This window comes from Bidens hawaiensis, unplaced genomic scaffold, assembly GCF_021521415.1.
Source record: "Bidens hawaiensis isolate Kalapana, Puna unplaced genomic scaffold, B.hawaiensis_p1.1 tig00026611_1, whole genome shotgun sequence".
Taxonomy (NCBI): domain Eukaryota; kingdom Viridiplantae; phylum Streptophyta; class Magnoliopsida; order Asterales; family Asteraceae; genus Bidens; species Bidens hawaiensis.
In genome coordinates this window covers 185437-211578 of record NW_027494277.1, presented here as the reverse complement: position 1 = coordinate 211578, position 26142 = coordinate 185437, and the positions used below count along the sequence as shown (strand labels likewise).

The 26142-nt window shown below is 35.3% G+C and overlaps 1 protein-coding gene across 1 annotated transcript; it reads right to left on the bottom strand.

Annotated features, from left to right (window-relative positions):
- Positions 1–752: 752 nt before the first annotated feature.
- LOC143573694 (protein ANTHESIS POMOTING FACTOR 1-like) lies at positions 753–26136 on the bottom strand. Its single transcript, XM_077058501.1, has 11 exons — positions 25911–26136; positions 3456–3571; positions 2624–2724; positions 2286–2386; positions 2145–2211; positions 1956–2055; positions 1756–1869; positions 1542–1679; positions 1355–1439; positions 1240–1289; positions 753–1135 (listed from the first exon to the last, which is right to left on the bottom strand). Exons 1-11 carry the CDS (start codon positions 26134–26136, stop codon positions 992–994), a joined length of 1242 nt encoding a protein of 413 aa, XP_076914616.1. The 3' UTR covers positions 753–991.
- Positions 26137–26142: the final 6 nt, after the last annotated feature.

Here is a 26142-nt window from a genome sequence, read left to right as displayed (position 1 = left end):
TTTGGAACTATCCTAATACTCGAGTGAGTCTTCCTAAGACTGGATGTCAACAATCTATATTGATTTTGACGCTTCAGGCCTAACTCACCCAAAAACAATATCAAAGAGGAAACTCACCACTATAGGAAAACCCCCTTAAGTCAAGTTTTAAACCTGAGACCTCAAAAATTCCAAGCCTTAACCATCATCCCACGCCAGTTAACCAAAACGCCAATTGCCATCAGCTAACTTTATATGTGATGAGAAATCACTATTCATTTTAACCGCTCATCAACCTACAGTCGGCTCAATTTGTTTTATTTTTTTAAATTTTAATCAATATTACAATTAAAATTTGAAACTTTAGTTCCTGAAGTTTAACTATAGATACCCTTTACACCCTATACTTATCCAGTTCAGTTCAGTTCAGTTCTTCCGTTTCTTTTGTTTTTTTTATCTTTTGTAACGTTTAAAATACAGATCTTATTAAACTACAAATGTACTACTTCGTAGTTATTATTTTTATATATGTTTCCATGTAAATTTCATTCAAACAGAGTTGTGCTTGATAGATAATGTAAAAGTCATCGAAACACAAAGGTATAGCCCGTCATATCTGCTTATAATTTTCGTTTTTACTCTCACAACTTTTAAAAAATCTGAATTTACCATTACAACCTGTTAGCTTTTATTACGGTTTCGGTTTTTTTAGTCCAGTTTTGCCATTACGACATACATAATTTTATTAGCATTTCGACATGAAATTTTTAATGTTTCGTTTCTTTCTATAAGTTTCGAATATTATCAACGCCCCTAATGCAAGGTGCGGCCATGCCCATGCCTACTAGTTAATGTATTAAATATTTAAATTAAATGTGATTACAAAAACAAATACTTTAATAGCAGGTTAGTAACATCATTGTTTTATACAGGATGTTGGCAGGAAATTGAAGCTGTATAGATAATGGTGGTACCTGTTTCTGAAGACAGCCATCAAACATAAATATATTTTCTACTTTCTTCCAACATATGCTGCCAGTTTTGACAAATCCGGGATCCAAAACGACAATTCAGAAGAACCCGTAACAAACATTAGACAGCCCGGGGCCCATTTTATGACAGGTGGTTCGTTTTCAGTGCTCAACCAACTAGCCACCTGTAAAGAATTAGGTTGGGACACAAATAAGCGTCTGCCTTTGAATAACTTTGTAAAATAAATAACAAATGCTGAATTGATTATAATAATACTTTGAACCATACTTCTTTGCCACTACGAATGTTCCAAGCATAAACGCTGCCATCCCCCGAACCTGCAAAATAACATTCTGATTAGAATCCATCACACACTGATTATTATAGAGGATTTGCATTTCACCTGATATAACAAACGATCCTTCGGGACTAAAAGAGGCCTCCAAAGTAGAATTACTTGAGACCGGCTTTACATTATGCGTGCCTAGCTGCATAAAAAAGGTACAAAAACAAGCCTCAAACGTTTCTATATATGAATTGAAATCAAATTTGACTATTCAAAGAATTTTATAGTTATAAATAATACTCACAAGTGTACCACGAAAGGAGTCAAGTACATAAACATGCCCGTCCTTAGTTGTCAACAACATAAGTCTACCATCATTACTGAATTTGACAACATTTGCATCCGAGACGTCTCCACCAACAGAAAATATTTCAAAAGGACCCTTCACGAGATCAAACTTCACAAACTTAATATTTGCTTACAGTTTGAATTAAAAATTAAAACACAGTATTTTTAACCTTTTCATAATTACGTGAATCAAACATCCTTATCGATCCTCCAAAAGCAACTGCAAAGACAAGCCCTTGATCATCATAAGCTGTTGCTGGTCTTCCTTGTACACGTAAAAGTCCCTAAATCCATAAATAATCAACTAGTTTCATAGAATATGCATGCATACATATATACACATACAACGTTGTAGAATATAGAAAACAACCTGACATTTATCAGCTCTTTGATCCCAGAGTAGAACAGTTCTATCAAGAGAGCCAGAGATAAAATGTTCTGCTCGTGCACATAAACTGAGGGAGACAACCCTAGAAAAAACAATGACACAAAAAGTTGGCCGGTCAATTCAGTACTATAATTGCAAGCACGTAAAATGGGATATGATGTGGGACCCTACCTGTCATGATGACCTCTAAAGTAGCGCAAGTATTTGTTGTCGTGCAATGAGAGAAGTCGCAGAGATTCTGCACTATGAAATAAAATAAGGATTAAGGACTAACTGAAAGCACACGTAAAACGATTATTATGATATACGAACCATCCCATCCGTTTTTGGAGGAGTATATAACAGTCGTGGGATGTGAAGTAAAGGACACCAAGTCAACTCCATACTTTTTGCTGTTAATCGTCTTCAAACATCTGCAATAAAGAAATCACTGTATCAGCAACTGGATATTAAGTATACACTATACTACATATAAGTTCACTAGTTATATACAACCGCAGTAGTCAATTATACATATAAGTTCACTAGTTATATACAACCACAGTAGTCAATTATACATATAAGTTCACTAATTATTTTAATTTACTGCTGTGCTACAGAAACTTATTCCTTGTTTCAGAAAATTCACAGATATCAAACAAAAAACATACGTTGCATTAGCCACATCATAGAGTCGAATGGACTCATCATCACTAGCAGTCACCAAATAACTTGAAGCCCTGTGAAAATCCATTGAACTTATCCTACCACTCTGCAATTAAAAAGATTTGCGTATCAGTATATCAATTAACTGGACAGTAAAATTATAGTGCAACATCATGACCATAAATCAACTTATGTCTACAGATATACGGACCATGATCGGGAAAATGAAAATCACATTATCAAGTATAAACCTCAAAAGCACTAACCACTTTCCACTTGAGTCTCAGTATGACAACAGAAAAAAAGATAATACAAAACCAAGAATATAGCTTCAGTTGTAACTTGTAAGTAATACTGAAGTCAGCTCAGTTGAAATGAATTCATTGGAGATATTAGCACTTATCAACAACACCATGTGATATTAACACCAATAAAATCAAAGCTAAAAACAAATTCCAGTTCCAGAACAAAACAAAACAGTAACCAGAAATGATATTAACATTCTGAAGTTAAGTAACGAAGTCGAACCTAGCTGTTAAACACAGTTGCTGCTATATATTATATAATAGGTTAGCTTGTTGGCTTCTTGCAGATATTGAATTTGAATTGATGACATTCCACTAAACTAAAGTGTTATTTATAGAAACCAATATCAACCGTCGCTAATATTACAAGTTTATACATGATTTACTTTGCATATAATAATATTCCACTAAAAGTACTAACAACATCATCTGCTGCATATATATAACCTATAGAAGCTTTGAAACCCTAGAATTGCAGTGATCACGAACTGTCAGCTATGAATAAAATTCAGATACAGAAAATGATGCTTACGTAATCACGGAAGGCCATGCCTACTTCCATGCTCTGAATAATCTCTTCAGTAAGCTCCAGTGAGACCTTATCTTCTCCATCTGTCTGTCCACCTGCACACCAAACGATAACGAAACCTCAATTAACTGAAGCATTAACGAAATAAATACTGGCATGTTATGAATCGATCGACGGAGTTTAAGTACTCGCCTGCCATTGGCAAGCTTCAAGCAACCGATGTGTGTTTTTTCGGTGGCTCTATCTGTTAATAGATGTAATAATGCGTTGAGTTTTGAAAGATAAGTGGAGAGTATAAGGTGAATTGGTGATTTTGGAGGGAACAGGGGTTTTATTAGCCGGATTCCGGTGTATCGCCGTCGTCTCTTCCGGTCTTCGGGTTAGTTATCAGGTGTTTCCGGTTTCGGCCCAAATATACATACATGTTGTCATGTTGATGTTCGGGCCCGTATAAATCAACAATCATATTTTCATAATACCATTTCCAAGAGTTAATTATACACATTACATACATTACACAAACCGACAAACATTTAAAAATGATTTTGATCGTAAGACTAGAGTAATTATGCTATAATTTTTGGACTAGAGTAATTATTATTACACTATATTATTTTTATAACATAATTACACTAGTTTAAAACTCTAATTACTCTATTTATTCGTATGTTTAGTTGATTGATTTTATTTATACCAGTAGATCTCACCCTACATATTTAAGACTTAATACTAACTTTTATTATAAAAAAAATAAAAAAAAAACTCTATAAATTTTATAAAATTACTATTTGTTAATTAAAATAATAAGTTATTTAAAAATGTAAAAACCCATAAGTGCTAATTGACTGACGAGTGATCGGAGAAATGAAATGACATGGTGCAACGGTGATATCTTTGCGTGGTGGTGAAAACTAGCGGTAAAGAGAGTGATGGTGTGTACATGATGTGTGTGAGTAGTCGTGGAACAAGAGGGAGACTGGGAGAGAGAGATTGATGATGCCTCAATGATATCTGCGTTAAACAGTGGAAACCAATTGTCCATCTTAATTAATAGCAAATCTAACAAGTCCTTTTTAAACACTCATTACTAAGTTATTGTTACATCAAATTTTTCCAACTATTTTCAAGCATGCTCATTTATTCTTCAGTACTACGTCCGTTATCAAACACCCAATATACACACATATGTGTGTTTTCCAAAGGGCGTTTAGTGAGCATGGCCTTGAAGAATAAATGGTTGTGTTTGAAAAATGGATAGAGATTTAACATGACATATGCAGCAAATATTTTGTTTTTATGTTAGAGGGGCTTATGTGCTTGCATTTGGAAATCTAAACGAGCTCGAGCAGGGTGTGGGATAGAGTTCGAATGAGGCATCAACCACAGATCTCTCCACCATCCGAAACTAGATGAGCGCTCCAATGGAGTCATCCGACCACCTAGATGTCCATTTTGCCATGTGTCCTCTATCGTCCATTTAATTACATATGTTATAGGGGGGGGGGGGGGTTCATTACTTATTTATAATTTTTGTATAAAAATATTCCATGTGGTTTGCAAAAATATAAAATGGTCATTTTCATAAATTTTACTCTGTTTTAATGGAAGTTAATGTTAAACCAAAATATGTTATAAGTTGAAAACCTTATATGTCAATTGTGTAACCTTTTAAAAGAATCATCTTTTATTGTTTAAACTAGCTTTTAGCCAACGTGTTACGCGGGTTACTTTTAGTTTTTTTTATAATTGTTTTTTTTAATTATTGTTTATGTATATTTTTCAATTAAGATGTGTTTAGATATTAAACTTAAAGGTTGCATGAACTTATAAAATATGTTATATATATATATTAGTTGTAGTTAAAGTATAGTTTGTTTTGTTTTTTGTTTATATCTCAAATGGGTCTCATTGGTCTAGTAGTTAACGTGACCCAACATTTTGTTATTTAAGATGTGAATGTTCGTCTTAGTATACATGAATGCATAAAGAACTTTATATGGTTTGTGTTATTTTCGTTTATATTGAGTTGTTACGGTTTGTTGGTGATGTAGAACGTATATGTTGTTTAATGGATCACCAAAAATGGGCTCTTATGTGTCTGTCAATTAATTTAGCCCAACATTTTGTTTTTTGTTATTTAAAATATGTATTTTGTGCTTGATAGTGAATTAAGCTTTTAATAAATTGATGTATTTGAATTTCTATAGGCTAATTCTAGTTCCACGTCTATCTGAAATGAGTACGTCATGTGTTATCATTTTATTTTTTGGTGAATTATTAATTTATTATACTTTTTCTAGTACGATGTTTAGTTTGTGATTTTCTTATTATTTTATATGTATTTGTTGTATTTTTAGATTTTGTAATTTAGTTATTGATGTGTATTAAAAGAACATTTAATTTGTTAATTAGTTTTTATTCTTATCAAATATAATAGAAGTTATATTAGTTTATGAATTATTAACGAAAATTTCATGATCATATATAAAAACTAAGTTTTTAAAAATTTATTATTTTGTTAATAATGTATACGGTTTTAATATTTTATACATAAATTTTTGCATTATAAAGTTTTATAGATTTATTTCTTTTTTATATTTTAAAATGGGTAATAAACGGAAGTCGTCATTTAAAAGTGACGCTATAATGATAACAAACCGTTTTGAGAAACTCTTTTCTCGCCTTCTTTATCAAATTTTTCGTTTCATCTAACAATTATAAACACTAAGTTAATATTCCCCTTAATTAGGACGAATTTTGTTGTTAAATGGAAGTTTCGTAGGTTGATGAAGGGATTAGTGTTTGTTCTTAGTTTATTTAATCAAACATTGTGTCAATAACAATTTACAACCACTTTTAAAATAATATATTGGTTTTAACTAATCTCAACTATTAACTTTTGGCCAATGCCGATCATAACTAACGAAATGACTAATGACAGTCCCACCTTTTATCATATTTTTTTCTACCAATGAACCCTGACTAACAAAATCCTAACGTCGTTAGTTTTCATGATGTGACATTCTTATTTGACATATATGTGGCATGCTTGTGTGACATATTGCACTGTCACCACCACCACCATGGCAGTCACCACCACCACCAGTTTTCTAAAAATATTTTATATATGTTTTATTGAGTGAATTTTGATTTTTGAAGTCAAGCCAACAAGTTTAAAAAGAAGATAAACTATTAATATGCATCTGTCACTTAACTTCTAGAGTTCACATGGTACTTCAATGAAGCAAATGATAATACAAGCTTTAACCTTGATGGCTCATCCTGCCAAATATGAAGTTGATATTATAACTCGTTTATAAACAGTCCATTACAAAGCATGATTACAAAGAAATTGCGTATACCTGTTGTATCTTCTTTATCAGAAGAATTATATTTTGAGGATACAATGGAGCTAAAATAGCATTCATCTTCTGCCAATGCATTCATAAAATTCTGTCAAGGTTAGGTCGGATTGCGCGAACCCATTAGCATGATTACAAAAACACAATGCAATAAATTCCAGACAACTTTTTTAACCAGTGTGACCCATATAACCCTTTTAGGATTATGTTTTACTCTTTCTTCTAGTATAGTTAATTAGAGCTTGTAACTGTAGAAAGTTTTCTAAAAGCGTTTATATAAATATATCTATAGTTACTACTATGAAAATATACGCTATTTATTATAACCATTATATGTATTTCCAATCAGCTTACATGCTAATTTAAGCCTATAAAAGAACCGGACATTAACGAACTGTTTAGCTGGAAGTTCATCTTCGTTTATTTAAAAAACGAACAAACATGAACATGCATTATGTCTGTTCATTTATGTTCGAGAGCATCCAATTATGTTCGTTCATTTATGTTCATTTATTTACGTTGATGTATTTTCGTTCGTTTATGTTTTATAAGCATCTAAGTAGTTATATACATAAATATGAAAATAAAAAGGGCTCGTTAAAATGAATGAAATAATTTAAGCCACTAATTTAGATGCGTTTTCTGGATAAAATGTGATGTATTAGACTTGTTCATTTCCATTACAAACAGTTCATTTAGATTTTAAATGACCCAACATGAATGCACACAGACATACCCTTATTTTTTATGAACGATCATGAACAAAGTAATGATAAGGTACATTGGAATACCAAGGATTCCATTATGCCAACGGCCTAGTGTTTTCCATTTTTTGAAAGACGAAGCTAAATATTTTGGTCTAAATGTAAACAAAATATGTAACCTCCATTATGGCCGAATCTCAATCAAATACGCTTCTTGTTAACACTGGACCGCTTATGATGTATGACTCGTATCAATTGAAAAAGAAACCAACACCTTAACTTTAACTTTCTGAACTTGTTGTATTGATGCATGAAGATAATAATTCCAGAATTGACCTTGTTTTCAACATGCTTGATATATGATGATAAAATATTAGTAAGTTGTTACTCGCTACCCAAAACAACATCAACAATGTTCTTGAAATAAGATTTTTTAATCATGTCAAATGATTTAACATTTGGGATTCTTTTGTAATAGAAAATTGGTGTTACCTACAAGTGATTATTTTCTTTTTAGTTTTTTAATAAACATATTATGGTAGTGATCATACTATTGTTGTAACAGAAATAATTATCTAAAAAATATATTACTAAACAAAACCATATGAATCCAAAAAGTCAAACAAACAGATGTGAAAAAAATATATACTGAGTTGAAAGTGAAAGTGAAGTTTCAAACACCAACAATATCGTTATCTAAAAAATATATTATTAAACAAAACCATATGAATCCAAAAGTCAAACAAACAGATGTGAAAAAAAAAACGTTGCAAATTAAATAAGCATTTAGGTTAAAGTGAGTTATGATCTACAAATAAATCAGGAGATAAAACAATTTACAAATCCTTAAAATAAGTTATATCCAATATGCATAAAAGAAATTATTTGATCATGAAACCCAAAGTTTACTGGAATACCCCACTGAAGTACTTAAGTAAATTAAAACAATCAACATGAAATTAAATTTTCAAAATAATTATTTGATCATTAAAGTCAAACTCCACCAGAATACCCTACTGAGGTGATTAGCCCAAAATATTAAGGTAGTATTTGTTGTGGAGGATTAGAAGGTAGAATGTAATAAGTCATTGCAAAGAGATGCAAAAAAACTTATTTGGTTACCATGAATGAATGGAATAGATCATTCCATAAGTAATGAAACTCCTTCCTTTTTTAGGAATTTCATTCTTCTGGGTATGGGTGTTTTTTTCCATTCCTTCAAGGAATGAAAAAACTAAAAGAGTTAACAATCATTATTAGTATTATATAATTATAATGATATTATTTTATTATTATTTTTCAATTATGGTTATTAATTATTTTATTATTCATTATTGTTTTGTATATTTTAATATAACTATTATTATATTAGAAATATTACTACATTATTAATATTAGTTTTTTTTAAATTTGACGAGTTAACATTTCACAACGCACATACGTGATTCAACATTATTACGATTATTTTTATTCAGTTTAAAGATCTCGTTGCAGCACGAGGGTCGAAAAATTAGTTATTATGAAGGGAAAATTCTGTACATAGTCCTTTTTAAGAGAGAGAATTTGAAAATAGTCCAAAAAGTTTTGGATTCCCAAAATAGTCCTCCCAAATCTATCTCGCACGTGAGATTGGGATTCGTGACGTGAGTTTTGGTTGTCCTATCACACACTGACACGTGTCATTTCACAGATAAAGTTTCATAGAAATTTGACTTGGCCGATAGTTTTCAAGTCAAAATAGTTTTCTGAAAAATCATTGTTTTGGAATGAAATTTGTCCGTCACGTGAGGTTTCAAAGTCATCGTTATCCGCGTTTTTTTTAAATGCATCTCCTCGGACGCATTCCAAATGAATTTCGTCTACTACGTGAAATTTCAAAAAAGATGGAAAAAATGATACTTTTTCAGTGAACTTAGTTTTGTTAGATTAATTTCAAAAAAAAATTTAAAAAATGATAATTTCCCAACGAATTTAATATCCTTAGAAGATTTTTATAAAAATTTTAAAAATATGACAAGTGTTAAGAATGTGGTGGGTGGTGGTGGATGATGGCGGTGCGTGGTGGTGGTGGATGATGGCGGTGGGTGGTGGTGGTTGATGATTGTGGTGGGCGGTGAGTGGTGGTGGTTGATGATGGCGGTGGGCAGTGGTGGTGGTGGTGAGCGGTGGGCAGTGATGGTTGATGATGACGGTGGGTGGTGGTGATGGTGGTGGATGATGGCGGTGGGCAGTGGTGGTGGTGGGCAGTGGGCGGTGGGCAGTGGTGGATGATGGCGGTGGCGGTGGTGGTGATGGTGGTGGATGATGGCGGTGGGCAGTGGTGGTTGATGATGGCGGTGGGTGGTGGATGATAGCGGTGGGCGGTGGGTGGTGGTGGTTATGATGGCGGTGGGTGGTGAATGATGGCGGTGGGTGGATAAATATACTTTTTCTAATATATATTCTTTTTATGCAAAAACAGATAAGTTTCATCAAAAAACCATCGAATTAAAATACTTTGTAACAAAATCTATCTTTTTTGACAACACGTCTTTTTATGCAAAAATAGACGAAATTCATTTGAAATGCGTCCGAGGAGATGCATTTCAAAAAATCGCGAAAATCATCTTTTTCGAAACCTCACGTGACGGACAACCTTCATTCAAAGCCTATGGTTTTTCAGAAAACTATTTCGACTTGAAAACTATCGGCCAAGTCAAATTTCTATGAAACTTTATTTGTGAAATGACACGTGTCAGTGTGTGATAGGATACCCAAAACTCACGTCACGAATCCCAATCTCACGTGGGAGATAGATCTAGAAGGACTATTTTGGGAATCCAAAACTTTTTGGACTATTTTCAAAATCTCTCTCTTAAAAATGACTATGTACAGAATTTTCCCTATTATCAATATTCATATTATTATTAAAATTATTTAATTATTTATTTTATTATTATTACTAATAAAAATATTAATAATAATTATTATAATAACATGATTAATCATTCCATTCTTACATGGTAACCAAACATAACAATGGTTTGATAATGATCTATTTCATTCATTTGTCCATTCCATTACCATGTTCATTCCATTCCCTCATCTATTTCATTACCATATACCAAACATACCTTAAAGATATCATATTCAATAATCTGGTACTTTAACTTTGAAAGTAAACAAAACCTAATTCACTTCAGCTTGAAGTCTCTAATTAAAATTAAACATAAATTTGTATATCACAATTTTGGAGTTTTTCGGTAAAGCATCTAACATAATATCAAGACGAATCTGGATGTGGTCAAATCTATAGAAACAAAGATTGATAGTTGTAATACATAGTACTTGTAGAATAAGATCTTTTAACATCGATGAATAACAACGATGGTTTTCTTCTTGATCAATTAGAGTTCCATTGTAACAAACCCCTCAAATTATATACAAAATAATAATAATAATAATAATAATAATAATAATAATAATAAATGTACATGATTTAGAAGGGTGTAAAGCTCCAGCAACTTATCCTGTCATGAGTTTGTTATCAGGATCATAAACCTCAAATCAACTTCAATAACTAACATAGGCATAACGAAAAATAACCCTAATCAGAACACTAACGGAAATAACCTTCTGAAACTGAATACAATAATAATAATAATAATATATGTCATAAAACCTTTTTTAACAAAAAAACCTAATTAATAAAGAACTATGAATCTTTAATAGTTAACAAAGCCCGGTCTTAAATATAGAACAAAAGCCAATTAGCTTTAGATATACATATAAATTAGGGGCAATGATACAACTTACTTATTGAATTCAATTTAAAATTAGAATAATAAGAAAAAAGATGTCTGCAAAAAAAAAAGATTCAAAATTAGTGCGCAATTAATGTGTTGCTGAAGCGATGAAATCGCACCATGGAATCGTTTATGGAAAAGTAAGGTTTTGCAATTGTGAAGATAGAGAAAGACTTTCAATCCACCATGACTTTCGCTCAGTCTTCTCCTTGTTTCAATCCACACCAGCGATAAGGTGGGTGTGAGCAAGGTCTCGCATGCAGAGGAAAGAGGAAAATGTTAAGATGCGTTGTTATGACCTGTGGGCTATCCGGGTTTCATTAGAAGCCTCATACCCTCAAAGCGGTTAAAACACATAAAAAGACTCCATTTACAAATGAAGCAATCTGGTGGTTTGAGAGAGGGCGAGGAGTGACCAGAGCGCGACACATAGGATATTAAAAATTTCGTTCGTATTACGGTGTTATTTTATATTACTCGTTTCTAATATATATATATATATATATATATATATATATATATATATATATATATATATATATATATATATATAGGGTAGGGTTAATGTAAAAAACAATAGTTTTGTGAGAAACATAAGAATAGATGTATACCATTGGATCTAATATCTAGTGGTTGAGATTGGTAGTTTCTAAAAGTTGTATAGTTTTCTATTTACATGTTATAGTGTCATATTTAGGTGGTGTACTTTATTTTAAAGTCTTCTCACACTTCTTACAAATCAATTGTTTTTTATTTGAACTATTTTCTCTCTCTCTCTCTTTATATATATATATATATATATATATATATATATATATATATATATATATAATTTGATTTTAATTTTATGTATTGTAAGGAACTTAATAATTATATACTTAGGATTTGATGATGAAATTTGTTTCATAAATAACTTAGATGTTATAACCCGGTTTAAATGTTATATGGGTTTGGTAATGCCCATGACCCGCTTCTTTTTTTAATATAAAATTGTTTCTTAATTATAAATCATATCTTTTTTTTAAACAAATATTAATTTTTAGTATATCCTATTTTATAGGATTTTTGTATCAAATATTTTATGAGATTAATTTTTAATTTAATGAGATGTTATAACTCGTTTAAGGAATGTCTGGGTTTGGTAAGACCCATACTCGTGAATTCGGGTTAAATGCATGAGAAGTTTTTATTTAAAAATTAAGCAATCTGGTGGCTTCAATATAAGGGGGCGACCACATCGCGACACGTAAGATTTTTGAGCTTTCATTTATATATATTACCAGTTTTTATCCCCCGTATTACGGGGGCTGTTTTACATTACTCGTTTTTAATATTTATATATTTTTTTGGGTTTAATTTTATTTATTGTAATGAAATTTATAATATACTTTGAGTTTAATGATAAAAAGATTTTACAAATAACTAAGATGTTATAACCCGGTTTAAAAGTTATCTGGGTTTGGAAAGACCCAAGACCCGCTTATTTTTTACTATAAAATATTTTGTTAATTATAAATAATATTTTTTTAAAAAAAAAGTCATATAATAATTTTTAGAATATCCTATTTTATAGGATTTTCACATCAATAATTTGGTGAGAATAATTTTTAATTTAATGAGATGTTATAACTCGTTTAAGGAATATTTGGGTTTGGTAAGACTAGAGGTGGACAACAAAACCGGTTCCTGGAACCGGTTCGGCGGAACCGAACCGGAACCGAACCGGTTCCTACCCGTTTTTCGTAGGAACCGGTTCGTTTCCGTTTCAACCCGACGATCCGGGACCGGTTTGACATGTTTGGAGGTGGACCGGGTAGGAACCGGAACCGGTTCTGGAACCGGTTCGACCGGAACCGGTTCGGAACCGGTTATAGCCGTTGGAGTGGTTCTAGCCGTTGGGAAACGGTTTTATGGCCGTTTTTTGACCGTTGGGATCAAAAATGGCCGTTTTTTGGCTCCCCAAACACCCCACTACTAGTATAAATAGGTATTTAGTGTAATGGGTTCATCACAACACTCAAAACGCAAACCCGAACGCAAAAAAATACAAAAAAACGCTATTACAACGTTCTGAGTTCTCTAATCTCTTGTTTTCTCTTCTTCTATATTCATATTTGTTGTTATGGCTGCCTCACAATCATCGGTTGGTCAAGGTTCCACCGCCGGACCAAGTTTCGTTCGTATTGTACCTCATAATCGTAATCAAGAGATTTAGTGCAATTGGGATTTGGTTGAATTGAGTGACCATTCATTGAAGGCTCGGTGCAAGTTTTGTGGGATTTATTTAAACCCACTTTCGAATTCAAATTTGAAGAAACACATCGAAAGACCGTATTGCAGGGCGTTGAAACAGAACGTCGAGTCGCAACAAACGCAAATGGATAGTGAAGGCGGAATATTTACATACCAAATTGATCGAGTTCAAGATCGTATGGCGAAGTTTGTGATTCAAGAAGCTTTGCCGTTTAGCCACTTCGACAACCCTCGCTTAACCGCCATGATTCGAGATACGCTTCAACCACAATACACTCACGTAAGTCGTCATACTCTTAAATGTTATTGGCAATCCCCTTTTCAAATGAGAAATGGGAAATTATCAATGACTTATCGACTTTTCTTGAAGTTTTTAAAACATCAACTACGAAACTATCGGGAACGTATTATCCGACAAGTCCCTTGGTTCTTTCGGAGTTATTTTTAATCGTTAACAATCTTAAAGAATTTGAAAATAAAAGTCCAATGTTTTCAAACATCATATTACCAATGAAGTTTAAATTAAAAAAATACTTTCTTGAATTGCCACCGATTTTTACTTGCGCCGCCGCTTTAAACCCAATGTTAAATGTTACGGGGGTTGAATGTGTGATAGACGAAATTTTTTTAGCCTTAGATATGCATGAAGTTGACCCAAACTTTTCAACAGAGGCACAAAATGATTTTAACTTGAATTTTAAATTTATGTATGACTTTTATATAAATAAATATGGGTCAAACATACACATGCCTACGCCGGGGGGGTCTTCATCAAGTTCAAGTGCTCCTAGAGTACGAGACCCCATGATTAGCCTTATGAACACCGTTCGCAACGTAACGGCTAAAAAACAAAGGGGTAACACCCCTTCAAGCGAACTAGGAAGGTATAGTGCATATGATTTCTCTACCGGTTTATCCGAAGAGGAATATGGCACTTTTGATGTTTTGGCTTGGTGGAAGGTAAAGGAAACCGAGTTTCCGATTCTTGCCACCATGGCCCGTGATTTACTAACCGCCCAAGCTTCTACGGTAGCTTCGGAATCTGCTTTTTCTCTTAGTGGCAGGGTAATATCGGTGAGAAGAACAAGACTGAATTCGGAGTCGGTGGAGATGTGCATTTGCTTGAAGGATCACTTGGACTCAATCGATCGGGTTCAACACGTAACCACTCTGGAAGACGAAACACCACTTGATGTTCGAGTGCACGACGAACAAGAAGGCGTTTCTACAAGTAATTCTGATGAATAAATCGCCACTCAATAATTACGACGAACAAGAAGGCTTTTATAGAAATAATATGTCACAAAATATAAGTTTAATGTTTTGTTAGTTTGTTTTTGAATATTTTAAAACATGTAACCTTTTTTTTTGAACTTCTTAAAGTAAATAAAATGAATTTTATGTTAATTGTTTTTTTTATTTAACATGTTATACAAATACGAATCGTATAACACCGCTCTTGATTATAATTCAGCATTTGACTTGCGTAGCAAACTCAACAAATGTAACACGATAGCAAACTCAACAAATGTAACACGATACAAAAGTAGCATGAGCCTCTTCAGAAATCAGAAGAACACAAATCATCACCTACACAAGCAGCGGAAACGAAAAACGAAAAAAAAATAATATTTTACACTGTAACCGGTTGGAACCGGTTACAGTGTAAGAACCGGTTTAGGAACCGGTCAGAACCGGTTCCACCGGTTCCGAGTCCGAGGGTTGGGGAACCGGTTCGGTTCCCTAACCGGTTCGACCATGGAACCGGTTTAAACAGTGATGTTGACTAATGGAACCGGTTCTGAACCGGTTCCGGTTCCTTTGACCAACCCGATTTGATCACCTATAGGTAAGACCATACCTGTGAATTCGGGTCAAATGCATCAGAAGCCACCATTTAAAAATCAAACAAATCTGATGACTCTAAAAAAATGGGGAGCGAACACATCGCGACACGTAGGATTTTTATATTTTTGTTTATATATATTATAGATTATAGATAGATAGATTAGACACTTTCAAGTTTTTTTAGGTTAAAATGTACCAAATAGCATCGGCGTGAGTTATGTTTTGTTGTTTTATACCGTCAGAACAAGACTCAATATCTACATCAAAGCTCTCCACCAAATGCCACAAAAGACCCATCAACATTGTATAACAAATAATCAATGTGCATCTATCGTTTTATACTTCAAAGTCATATAAAGCCTATAATCATGAATTCAAAATTTCATAAAATAAATTCCAAGTCTTAGATCATTGTCGTTTGAACCAAAAGCATGTGCTCTAGTTCAAATATTTAACAATTTGAAAAAAGGAAAAAATGATAAGACACTTTTTTCTCAGTTTAAACCATGAGATCAAGATTTAAAGTTGTGTTCTAATTAGGGTATGACATCTTAAGCATGTTACACATTGGTCCTGAACCATGTAGATATATGATAGACTATAAGAGATGTCTTATCACAAATATCATGGGTGCATTTTATGTGTTTTGTTTCTAGACGGGGACGAACTTCATAGTTAAATGTCATCAAATGAGATGATTTTTCAAGATAAGTGACATCATTAGAAGTGTTCACTTATGTAACTAAAAACATAATAATGAGCTTTCGACGCGTAAAGAGAACACTACTAGTTGATATTAGGGATGAGCAAATTCGGTACTGGTATCGATTGGTACTGGTACCAAAGTTTTAAGTTTCGGTATCGGTACCAGTATTTCCCGATTTTTTACCTTCAATACCGGTACCAAAATTTGCGATTTTCGGGTGCCCGGATTTTCGGGACCGGGACCGGTCGTTACCGGTACGGTACCGATATCATCCCTAGGTATATTATGTCAAACCAGTAACATGCATGTTCTTTATGTAATCAATGATGATGGGCAAATCTCATCGAGCCTATAAACTAGGAGGGGTGGTGATACCATAGTCGAGTCCCATTTTGACCTTGGACATGATAAATTTGGTGTAATAAGAAGTGTATCACTTAAAATACTATCAATGCATTTTTGGTTTTTATGTGAACAAGTTTTTTGAACCGCGCGCTGCAGCGGAGACGTAAAATCTTGAGAAAACAACCAACTTTGAAACGCTATGACACTCTCGTTGAAATGTTAAAGATCGTCTTTTACAATGGTGGATATACGGTTAGTTCTCTATTTCGTAAGACACGATTATAATCGATAACAAAATTACATGCAATGAAGTAACTAAATCATTTTCCAAAACCACTTCTTATTTTCTTTGACTCCTAATCAATGCGGTCTCAAGACTTGCCTCTATTACCTGTACAAATGTAATTACATAGGCGGTTTCTTCACCGACAGCTAATAACTTTTGTTGGGCCTATGAACGTTGTGTATAACACCTAAAAAACAACAGAGGAAACTTACAAATTATTTCTATAACAGCTACCCAAGTATTAACAGCACCAAAGGCTAGAAAACTTACATGCAAAGACTCAACATTTGAAAACCTAACACGTTAGAGTTACATACAAATTTAAAACAGTCGCTACACAAACCATCCCTATATATAACAATACATAATCAATACAAACAATGATAAAAACAAACCCAAAGTTAGCAAGTGGAGTGAAAACATAAAAAAAAATATGTATCTTACATTAAAAATTCATAATATAAATTACCGATTAAAAGTATTTAGAGTATTATGCTTAAAACATAATGTAAAACAGAATCTTCTTATATAAACACTTAATAAAGAAATCAAAGTGAATAAAAATGTGAAGGAAACTATAACGAGTGGAAAGTAAAAAGCCAAAACTATTCACACCGTCAGTTTGATACAAAGACGTATCGTAAAATATATAATATAATAGATAACTTAACGTATTTATCGGTTCGCAGGTATGAAATGAACTGTCTATATTGGCTCCAAAGACTTGCCTTTCAAACCTAACAACTCATGCAGAGGCCCTTTGTGAAAGTTTGCCATTAGTGTAACTTGAAATGTCAAAGTGTTTCTTAAATTCCTGTTGATGGCTTTGTGTATTATTTTCACAAATCCAAAACATAATATAACAATTAGCCTCTAATTCAAGATAATCTTTTATTGACTAAATAGTTCAACACCAACATACCTTTGACTTTCAAGCAAATTAGTCATCATCTTATGAAAATTCAAACTTAAAAAGGGAGCAATTAACCACATTTATGCCAAAAATACACCTGTCTGTAAAACCACACGTCCAATGAATGTATAAATGCAGTTATTTAAATGAGTAAGGATAAACCTTACCTAGCGTATTAATTTGGATGGTTCTAAACTCCAACGTTGGCATGAGCATTCAAATTCTTGTCGCCTTCCATGAAAATATTGAACGCATTCTATCACGTGCTAAATAATACATTGCCACACCGGTTTTCTTAGATGATCATCGTTAAAATATTGATCATAATCGAAGTATCCTAATGCTTAGTTGATTTACCTCCAAGCAAAAATTATGTTGTATCTTTCTTCTGATCACTAATGGGTATCAAATCGCTCAATATCAGGAACCTAATACAAAAAAATAATTGTTCTAATTGATTACATAACACTAATTTTAAGAAATCGGTGCATGTACTGATGTGCACAGGGTGTTGATTGTTGGATTTAGTGGTCGGTTTGGGTCAAGTCAACGCGGACCGACCCGAATATGACCCGGTATGAGTTACACCGGGGGTAACGAAATATAAACCCACTTAAACGTTAACTGGGCCCGATACAATCAGTAAGAATTATAAGATGATGGTTTAGGCTTTAGTTGGTATTTGGGCTTAAGCCCAATGGGTTTAAGATGGATTAAACCTAAAATATTTTTCATATATAGTATACTATATATATGCATAATATAACCTAATCATCTTTATCACAAAAAAACCCTAGCCACCATCCTTAAGAATTCCGGCAGTCGCCACCTCCGGGCCACCGAACCTCCGGCCACCGTCCAATCATCACCACAACCGCCCTTTACACTACCGAAGAGCTGTTGGTGCCTCCATGTAGTTCAGCCACAAGTCGCAGCTCCTCTCCGGCGAGTGTTGTATGATTCCGGCGTATGCCGGTTTTCCGGCGAGGGTATTTCCGACCATCTGAGACTTCCGGTGACCTTCATTGTTACTATACCATCATTGTTTAGCTGCTACAGTCATTCCGCGCCACCACCACATCCACTATCATCTTTAATAGTCGCCGGACGTTTTTCCGGTCACCGGAAAAACGCCGCCACTATTGTTGTAGTTGTTTGCTATTGCCGCTGGTTCTCTGAACTTGCTGGTCACCGCCGTTGTCGCCACAAGCCACCGGAAATTTCCCCACTGCTTACCGGAATCCGCCACCGCCGCCGCTAGCCGCCGCCGCTGCCGGATTTGCTTGGATTCGTTTGATTGTGTCGTTTCGTCTAGCACGTTTCCTTAAGCCCTTGGTGTCTTCCCGGTTTCGATAACCGAGGTATAAAAGCTTGAAACTTTATATATGGTTGTTTATTATTGTTGTTTAATCGTGCTCGTACATAGTTGTAATCGGATCCGGGTTTTGGGTTTCGGTTTTGGTTCGTTTAATCGTTTATATTCCGCTGCGTTTTTATAGTTCGTTTAAGTTTGTATATTAATTATGATTAATATCTATCGAAACGAAATTATAACTAAAACGGGTTTGAAATTACTTGACCGTTTTCGTTACGAACCACCGTTGAAACCCAACAGTGGTATCAGAGCCGCGGTTACAACGTACGAGTCGATCCCGGTTCGTTTAAAACCGGATCTACATCTTAAACTTTAAATCGTTTAAAGTTTTTGATCTAGATTTATTTTCGGGTGATTATAGATTTGGTCAAAGTTTTGTTTATTTTCTTTGACCAACTCAAAACGACCCGAAATTTTATTTATTTTGAATATGTAAATCCGGCCCCGACCTATGTTTGGTTGTGTTTGGTGTTTGAGCTTGTTTTGGCCATATGGTTGATTCAAAAGTTGTAAAAGGTTATTATTTATTTTTCGGTTTTCTTTTGGCCATAAAGATGGTTCAAATTTGTAATAGGACAAATTATTGTTAGTTTATAAATTTGTAATTAAGAAGACGCGAAGATAACCGAGGACGAGCTCAAGAACTTCTTGAAGTTAGTGGGAGTTCGGGCAAGATGACGGGATGCACGAAGAAGTCCACCCTTGTGGTTGTTTTGTGTTGTGAACCCCTTTACCCGATCGGTCTCCCGAATTGGCTCTAGCGAGACCGATCACCTTTTGGCCATAAGGATTTACATATTATTATTTTCTATTGTGGTTGCTTGGATTGTTTATAATAGGATTATAATATCACCGACCTAATACCAAATAAATTTGAAAATAAATATTTTATTAACCAATAATTTTTTGCAAATTAAAAGCGTTTTGATTTCCAAAACTAATAACTTAATAGATTACTATTAACTTAAAATTGGTTAGCCGTATCGTGACAAACTTAGTTTCTAATAGGTTATCTAAAACTAAGTGTCCTGAGAGATGAAAGGGTTCATCTATTCGTTCCGATAATAAATACAGTAAAATTTGACTTTTACTCTATTTGGTAATTTTAAAATTAATCCCAATTTAAAACCAATAGTTTATGTCAATCCTACTACAAGTCACACTTGAGGCATACTGCGAAATTTCAAGTGTTTGGAGCTACAGCACTGCAATTGTTTTCTAGCCTATCCCATCAAGGTGAAAGCGTTTCGTTGACACATCCGGCCCTTTCACACGTCACTATACTAGGAAAACTATTACTTTACTCTCCTGTTACGTGCTAAAGCTGTCTGGAGACTTAAAGTGGGCAAAGATGAGGCTAAACGTATCTATACAGACAATCGTTCTCTCTATAGGCCTCATAACCGAGAGTTGTGCTTTATTCACAATTGGCAATCGTTGTCAGTCTGCCTAACCACTTATTATTGTTGTGTGCTACAGCTGCCTTTAATAACTGGAAGCCAGATTCTCATACTCCTATTTCATTAATGTTATTGGGTCATTAATAATAGGACTACAACGTCGAAAATACTAACTGAATTTACTTTTGCTTAATTTATCATATGTCGTCAAACGAAAACTCACCCTACGCCCTTAAGACTATCCTTGAGAAGGATAAAATGAACGGTACCAACTTCATCGAATTGCACCGCAACTTGAGACTTGTTCTCACCATGGCAAAGCGCCTTTATGTTCTCGATGGACCTGTTCCAACCGAGCCTGAAAACAACACAGCCGCTGCTCGAAAAGTTCTTGACAAGCATAAGGATAACTCGGCTGAGGTCTCCTGTATTATGCTAGCCACCATGACTTCTGAGCTTGCCAAAGGTTTAGAAGACTTTGGTGCCTATGAGATGCTTGAGCAACTCAAGGGCATGTTCTAGAAACAAGCCCGTCAAGAACGATTCGACACTATGAAACAACTCATTAGTTGCAAGATGGCAGAAGGGTCTCCCGTCAGTGCACATGTTCTTAAGATGAAGGGGCACATCGATCAGCTTAAGAAACTTGATTATCCCCTGCCTGATGAGATGGCAGCTGATTTCATCCTCAACTCTCTCCCCAACTCATACGACCAGTTCGTAATGAATTTCAACATGAATGGTTTGGTGAAGACAGTGCCGGAGCTTCACAACATGCTCAAGACGGCTGAGATGAACATTCCTTCAAGGACCAATCAAGTTCTGATGATCCAATTTGCTGGTGTCAAGAAGCCTAATCCCAAGAACCGGGGTTATAAGGGTAAAGGCAAGAAGAATGTTACCATTGCTGCCCCTTGTGCCACCAATGCTAACAAAGGGGTTCCAAAGATACCACCGCCGCCCCCTGAGGAGCGCAAGTGCTACCGATGCAACTAAATGGGACACTGGATGCGAAACTGTCCCGAATACCTTGCTGAGATCAAGATGAAGAGAGCCAATGGTGAAGGCTCTTCTCGAGGTATTTCCATATACGTTATTAAACTTTTCACTGTCTCTAGCAACACATGGGTATTTGATACCGGATGTGGTTTCCACATCGTTAATGTCTTGCAGGAGCCTGAGAAGTGGAGGAAACTGAATAAAGGCAACATGGAACTCATCGTTGGAGATGAGAAGAGAGTACCAGTTCTGGCAACTGGAGTATTTCATTTTACTTGTCCATCTAGCCTAGTTTTTCCTTTGAATAATTATTTGTATGCTCCTGGTTGGACTAGCAACATCGTTTCAGTTTCTTTACTGTTTGAACAAGGTTTTAAGTACGTGTTTTAATGGCATGGCTATTTCTGCTTACTTAAATGATATCTTTTATTTTGAGGCTAAACCTCGAAATGACATATAAGAGATTGATGTTCAAACTAATAATAACGTATATAATCTTTCGAAACGTATCAGATCTGGCATCAATGATACATTTCTATGGCATTGCCGACTTGGCCACACAAGCAAGACAAGAGTTAAAAGACTCCAATCCGAAGGGATTCTTGAATCAAATGGACCGGACTCTTTTGACAATTGCAAGTCTTGCTTAGCTGGCAAACTCGCCAAAGACTTCTTCACTTATAAAAGTGAACGAGCAAGAGATCTGTTAGGACTCATACATACTGATGTATGTGGACCTTTCAGAACCATGACTAGAAACCATGAAAGATACTTCGTTTCTTTTATCGACGATTGTAGTCGATACGCTTATGTGTATCTTATGAAACACAAGCATGAAACTTTTGAAAGGTTCAAAGAGTTTCAAAACGAAGTGGAAAACCAACTTGGTAAAACCATTAAGATACTTCGATCAAATCGAGGTGGAGAGTATCTCAGCTCAGAGTTCATCACTCATCTAAAAGAGCGTGGAATTGTTTCACAGCTCACTCCACCTGGCACACCCCAGCATAATGGCGTGAGCGAGAGGAGGAATCGAACTTTGCTAAACATGGTTTGATCGATGATGTGTAGAACCAACTTGCCTCACTCTCTTTTGGAGTTTCGCCCTTATGATCATTTCCCGCATTCGTCAAATACTACTACCAAAGCGGTTATTACTTCTTTCATCCTGATACAAATATGATTTCTATCAAGAGGAAAGACCACTTCCTCGAGAAAGAATTTCTCGATCGTGGAACTGGAGATTATTTTGTCGATCTTGAAGAAATTCAAGAACCACAAACAACCGCTGAGAAGCTAGAGTGTCTGATCAACAAGTTGTTGTTGCTGATACATCAGACATGAACACGAGCGTTCGCAGAAGTAGTAGGACTCTCGCACCCAATCCTAGATACCTATGGCATCTGGATGGTCCAGAAGTCTTATTAGTAGCCGAGTCTGGCGACGAAGCTACTAACTACATATCTGCAATCTTGGATCCGGAATCTGAGAAATGGCGAGATGCCATGAACGCCGAGATGCAATCTATTCATGACAATCAAGTATAGAACTTGATTGAGCTACCCCCGAAGGTCAAGCAATAGGGAACAAGTGGATTTTCAAACAAGCATCTCGTAGCTGGAATCTTCATTTTGATCAAAGAATTTGATTTTATCAAAAATGAAGATGAGCCTTGTGTTTACGTAAAGGCTAGCGGGAGAACTGTATCATTCCTCATCTTGTATACTGATCATTGGAAACAACATTCCTATGCTTAAAGGAGTTAAGCACTGGTTGGAATCTTGTTTTGCAATGAAAGATCTTGGAGAAGCCACATATATTCTGGGAATAGAAGATCTACCAAGATAGATCTAAGTGACTTCTAGGGCTAAGTCATAGTACATACATAAGCAAAGTCATGACACGCTTCTCAATGGACAACTCCAAGATAAGAGCTGTTCTATTGCTAAAAGAACCGTTTTAGCTAATCCCAATCTCCGGCAACGGACATTGAAACAAAGAACATGCAAGCAATTACATATGCTTCAGCGATTGGCTCTGTCATGAACGCTATATTATGCACTAGACCTGACGTCTCGTAAGCGTGTTTGGAGGAGTGGAAGAGGAGCTCACTGTAAGATGTTACACTGACGCTAACTTCCAAAATGACCGAGATGCTTCTCGCTCATAATCTGTTTGGATGAAGAAATTCATAGCCAACCTCGATCTAATTCCAAGTTTAGGAAAATGATCGACATAATATATGATAACACAGGTGCTATTGCTCAAGCCATAGAGCCCAATTATCATCACATGGCCAAGCACATTTTTAGTTCCACTATGTACGAAAAATACTGGAACAAGGTGACATCATAATGAGCAAAGTAAACACAGATCAAAATCTAGCTGACCCGTTCACTAAGCCGATGACTCAGGACAAGCATAGAGATGCTATCGGGCTTAGACTTGCTAGTGATTTATTTTGATTTAGTATTTGGATGTATGAACGTTTAATCAGTTGTACTTCTCTGTTCACTTTTGATTTAATGGTTAAATGCAAACGTTGAATAATACAACTGTGTTCATTTTAATACGTTTAATCCGTGAATATTTTATTCTAAATTATCCGTAGTCGATCAGACTCGTGGGAACGTTTCTGAATTAAGACTATTCTGACTTTGGACTCAAGCAGTTGACTTCCAAACTCACAGACCTCATTATGAATGACGTTGGATGTAACTCGCATCAAATCATCTTCATGGATCTTGATCATAAGATGTTTTGATAATAGTATGCTCATTTAGTATCCTAAGACCTGAGATACATATTAGAACTTTCGTTTACCGATGAATATTCTTTGATCATGTCAACCGCTGTTGCGTAACTGCCAGCCATAAAGGCATTGATTGGGAATGTTCTGGAGTTCAGTGGGAGTTGTATGTAGTCAAGATGGGATTCTGTACTCTTACATTAAAATGTAACAGTTAGACATATTGGCGCCCTCGTTGATTCAAACTGGTAAAGTGTGAGGCCTCACCCAAACTTACTGAGTGTTTGAATGGACCACTTTGACTCTATATCGAGAATTACAATAATTGAACACTTTATGAGATTGATTTGATCCATGTCTCAATGTTCAATTAATGTCTTATACAGAAAGGATAGATGACAATGATTACTATAAATTCATTATCTTGCAATAAGGTATTCCAAGATTTTTGGTTATGGATTTAAAAATGTCATATTTGGTTGGGTACAACTATGTGTAGCTAGAACGCCTCTAGCTGTTAGCGTTGTGATACTTGACCCAAATCCGTCCAAGTGGGAAACTGTTGGATTTAATGGTCGGTTCAGGTCAAGTCAACGCGGACCGACCCGAATATGACCCGGTATGAGTTACACCGGGGGTAACGAAATATAAACCCACTTAAACGTTAACTGGGCCCGATACAATCTGTAAGAATTATAAGATGGTGATTTAGGCTTTAGTTGGTATTTGGGCTTAAGCCCAATGGGTTTAAGATTGATTAAACCCTAAAATATTTTCCATATATAGTATACTATATATATGCATAGTATAACCTAATCATTTTTATCACAAAAAAAACCCTAGCCACCATCCCTAAGAATTCCGGCAGCCGCCACCTCCGGGCCACTGGACCTCTAGCCACCGTCCAATCATCACCACAACCGCCCTTTACACTACCGACGAGCTGCTGGTGCCTCCATGTAGTTCAGCCACAAGTCGCAGCTCCTCCCCGGCGAGTGTTGTATGATTCCGGCGTATGCCGGTTTTCCGACGAGGGTATTTCCGACCATCTGAGACTTCCGGTGACCTTCATTGTTACTGTACCATCATTGTTTAGCTGCTACAGTCATTCCGCGCCACCACCACAGCCCACTATCATCTTTAATAGTCGCCGGACGTTTTTCCGGTCACCGGAAAAACGCCGCCACTATTGTTGTAGTTGTTTGCTGCTGCCGCTGGTTCTCTGAACTTGCTTGTCACCGCCGTTGTCGCCACAAGCCACCGGAAATTTCCCCACTGCTTACCGCTGCCGGATTTGCTTGGATTCGTTTGATTGTGTCGTTTCGTCTAGCACGTTTCCTTAAGCCCTCGGTGTCTTCCCGGTTTCGATAACCGAGGTATAAAAGCTTGAAACTTTATCTATGGTTGTTTATTATTATTGTTTAATCGTGCTCGTACATAGTTGCAATCGGATCCGGGTTTTGGGTTTCGGTTTTTGGTTCGTTTAATCGTTTATATTCCGCTGCGTTTTTATAGTTCGTTTAAGTTTGTATATTAATAATGATTAATATCTATCGAAACGAAATTATAACTAAAACGGGTTTGAAATTACTTGACCGTTTTTGTTCCGAACCACCATTGAAACCCAACAATGATATCAAACGCAAAACTAAATTAGGTCTAATTAGTATAGACAGGGTGAGGTGAAATTAAGCAATCAATTAGCAAAATCTTCATATAAAAAAAAGCGTTACCTTTGATATCACGGTGGGAGAGGTGGGAGACGAAGACACCGAGGCTGAGAAACACTGGCGTTAACGCAACCATGTCAACCGTCTTGTCGACGAAGAATGGATTCACCTTGAACCATCTCAACCGGGCCAGCTGTCGATCATAACCGCCGCTTTCGTCGCCTAGAAGCAAAGTCCGGCGACGAATCGTTGTCGTTCTCTGTCTATAGTTGGTGCTCCATAATACCATGGTGAT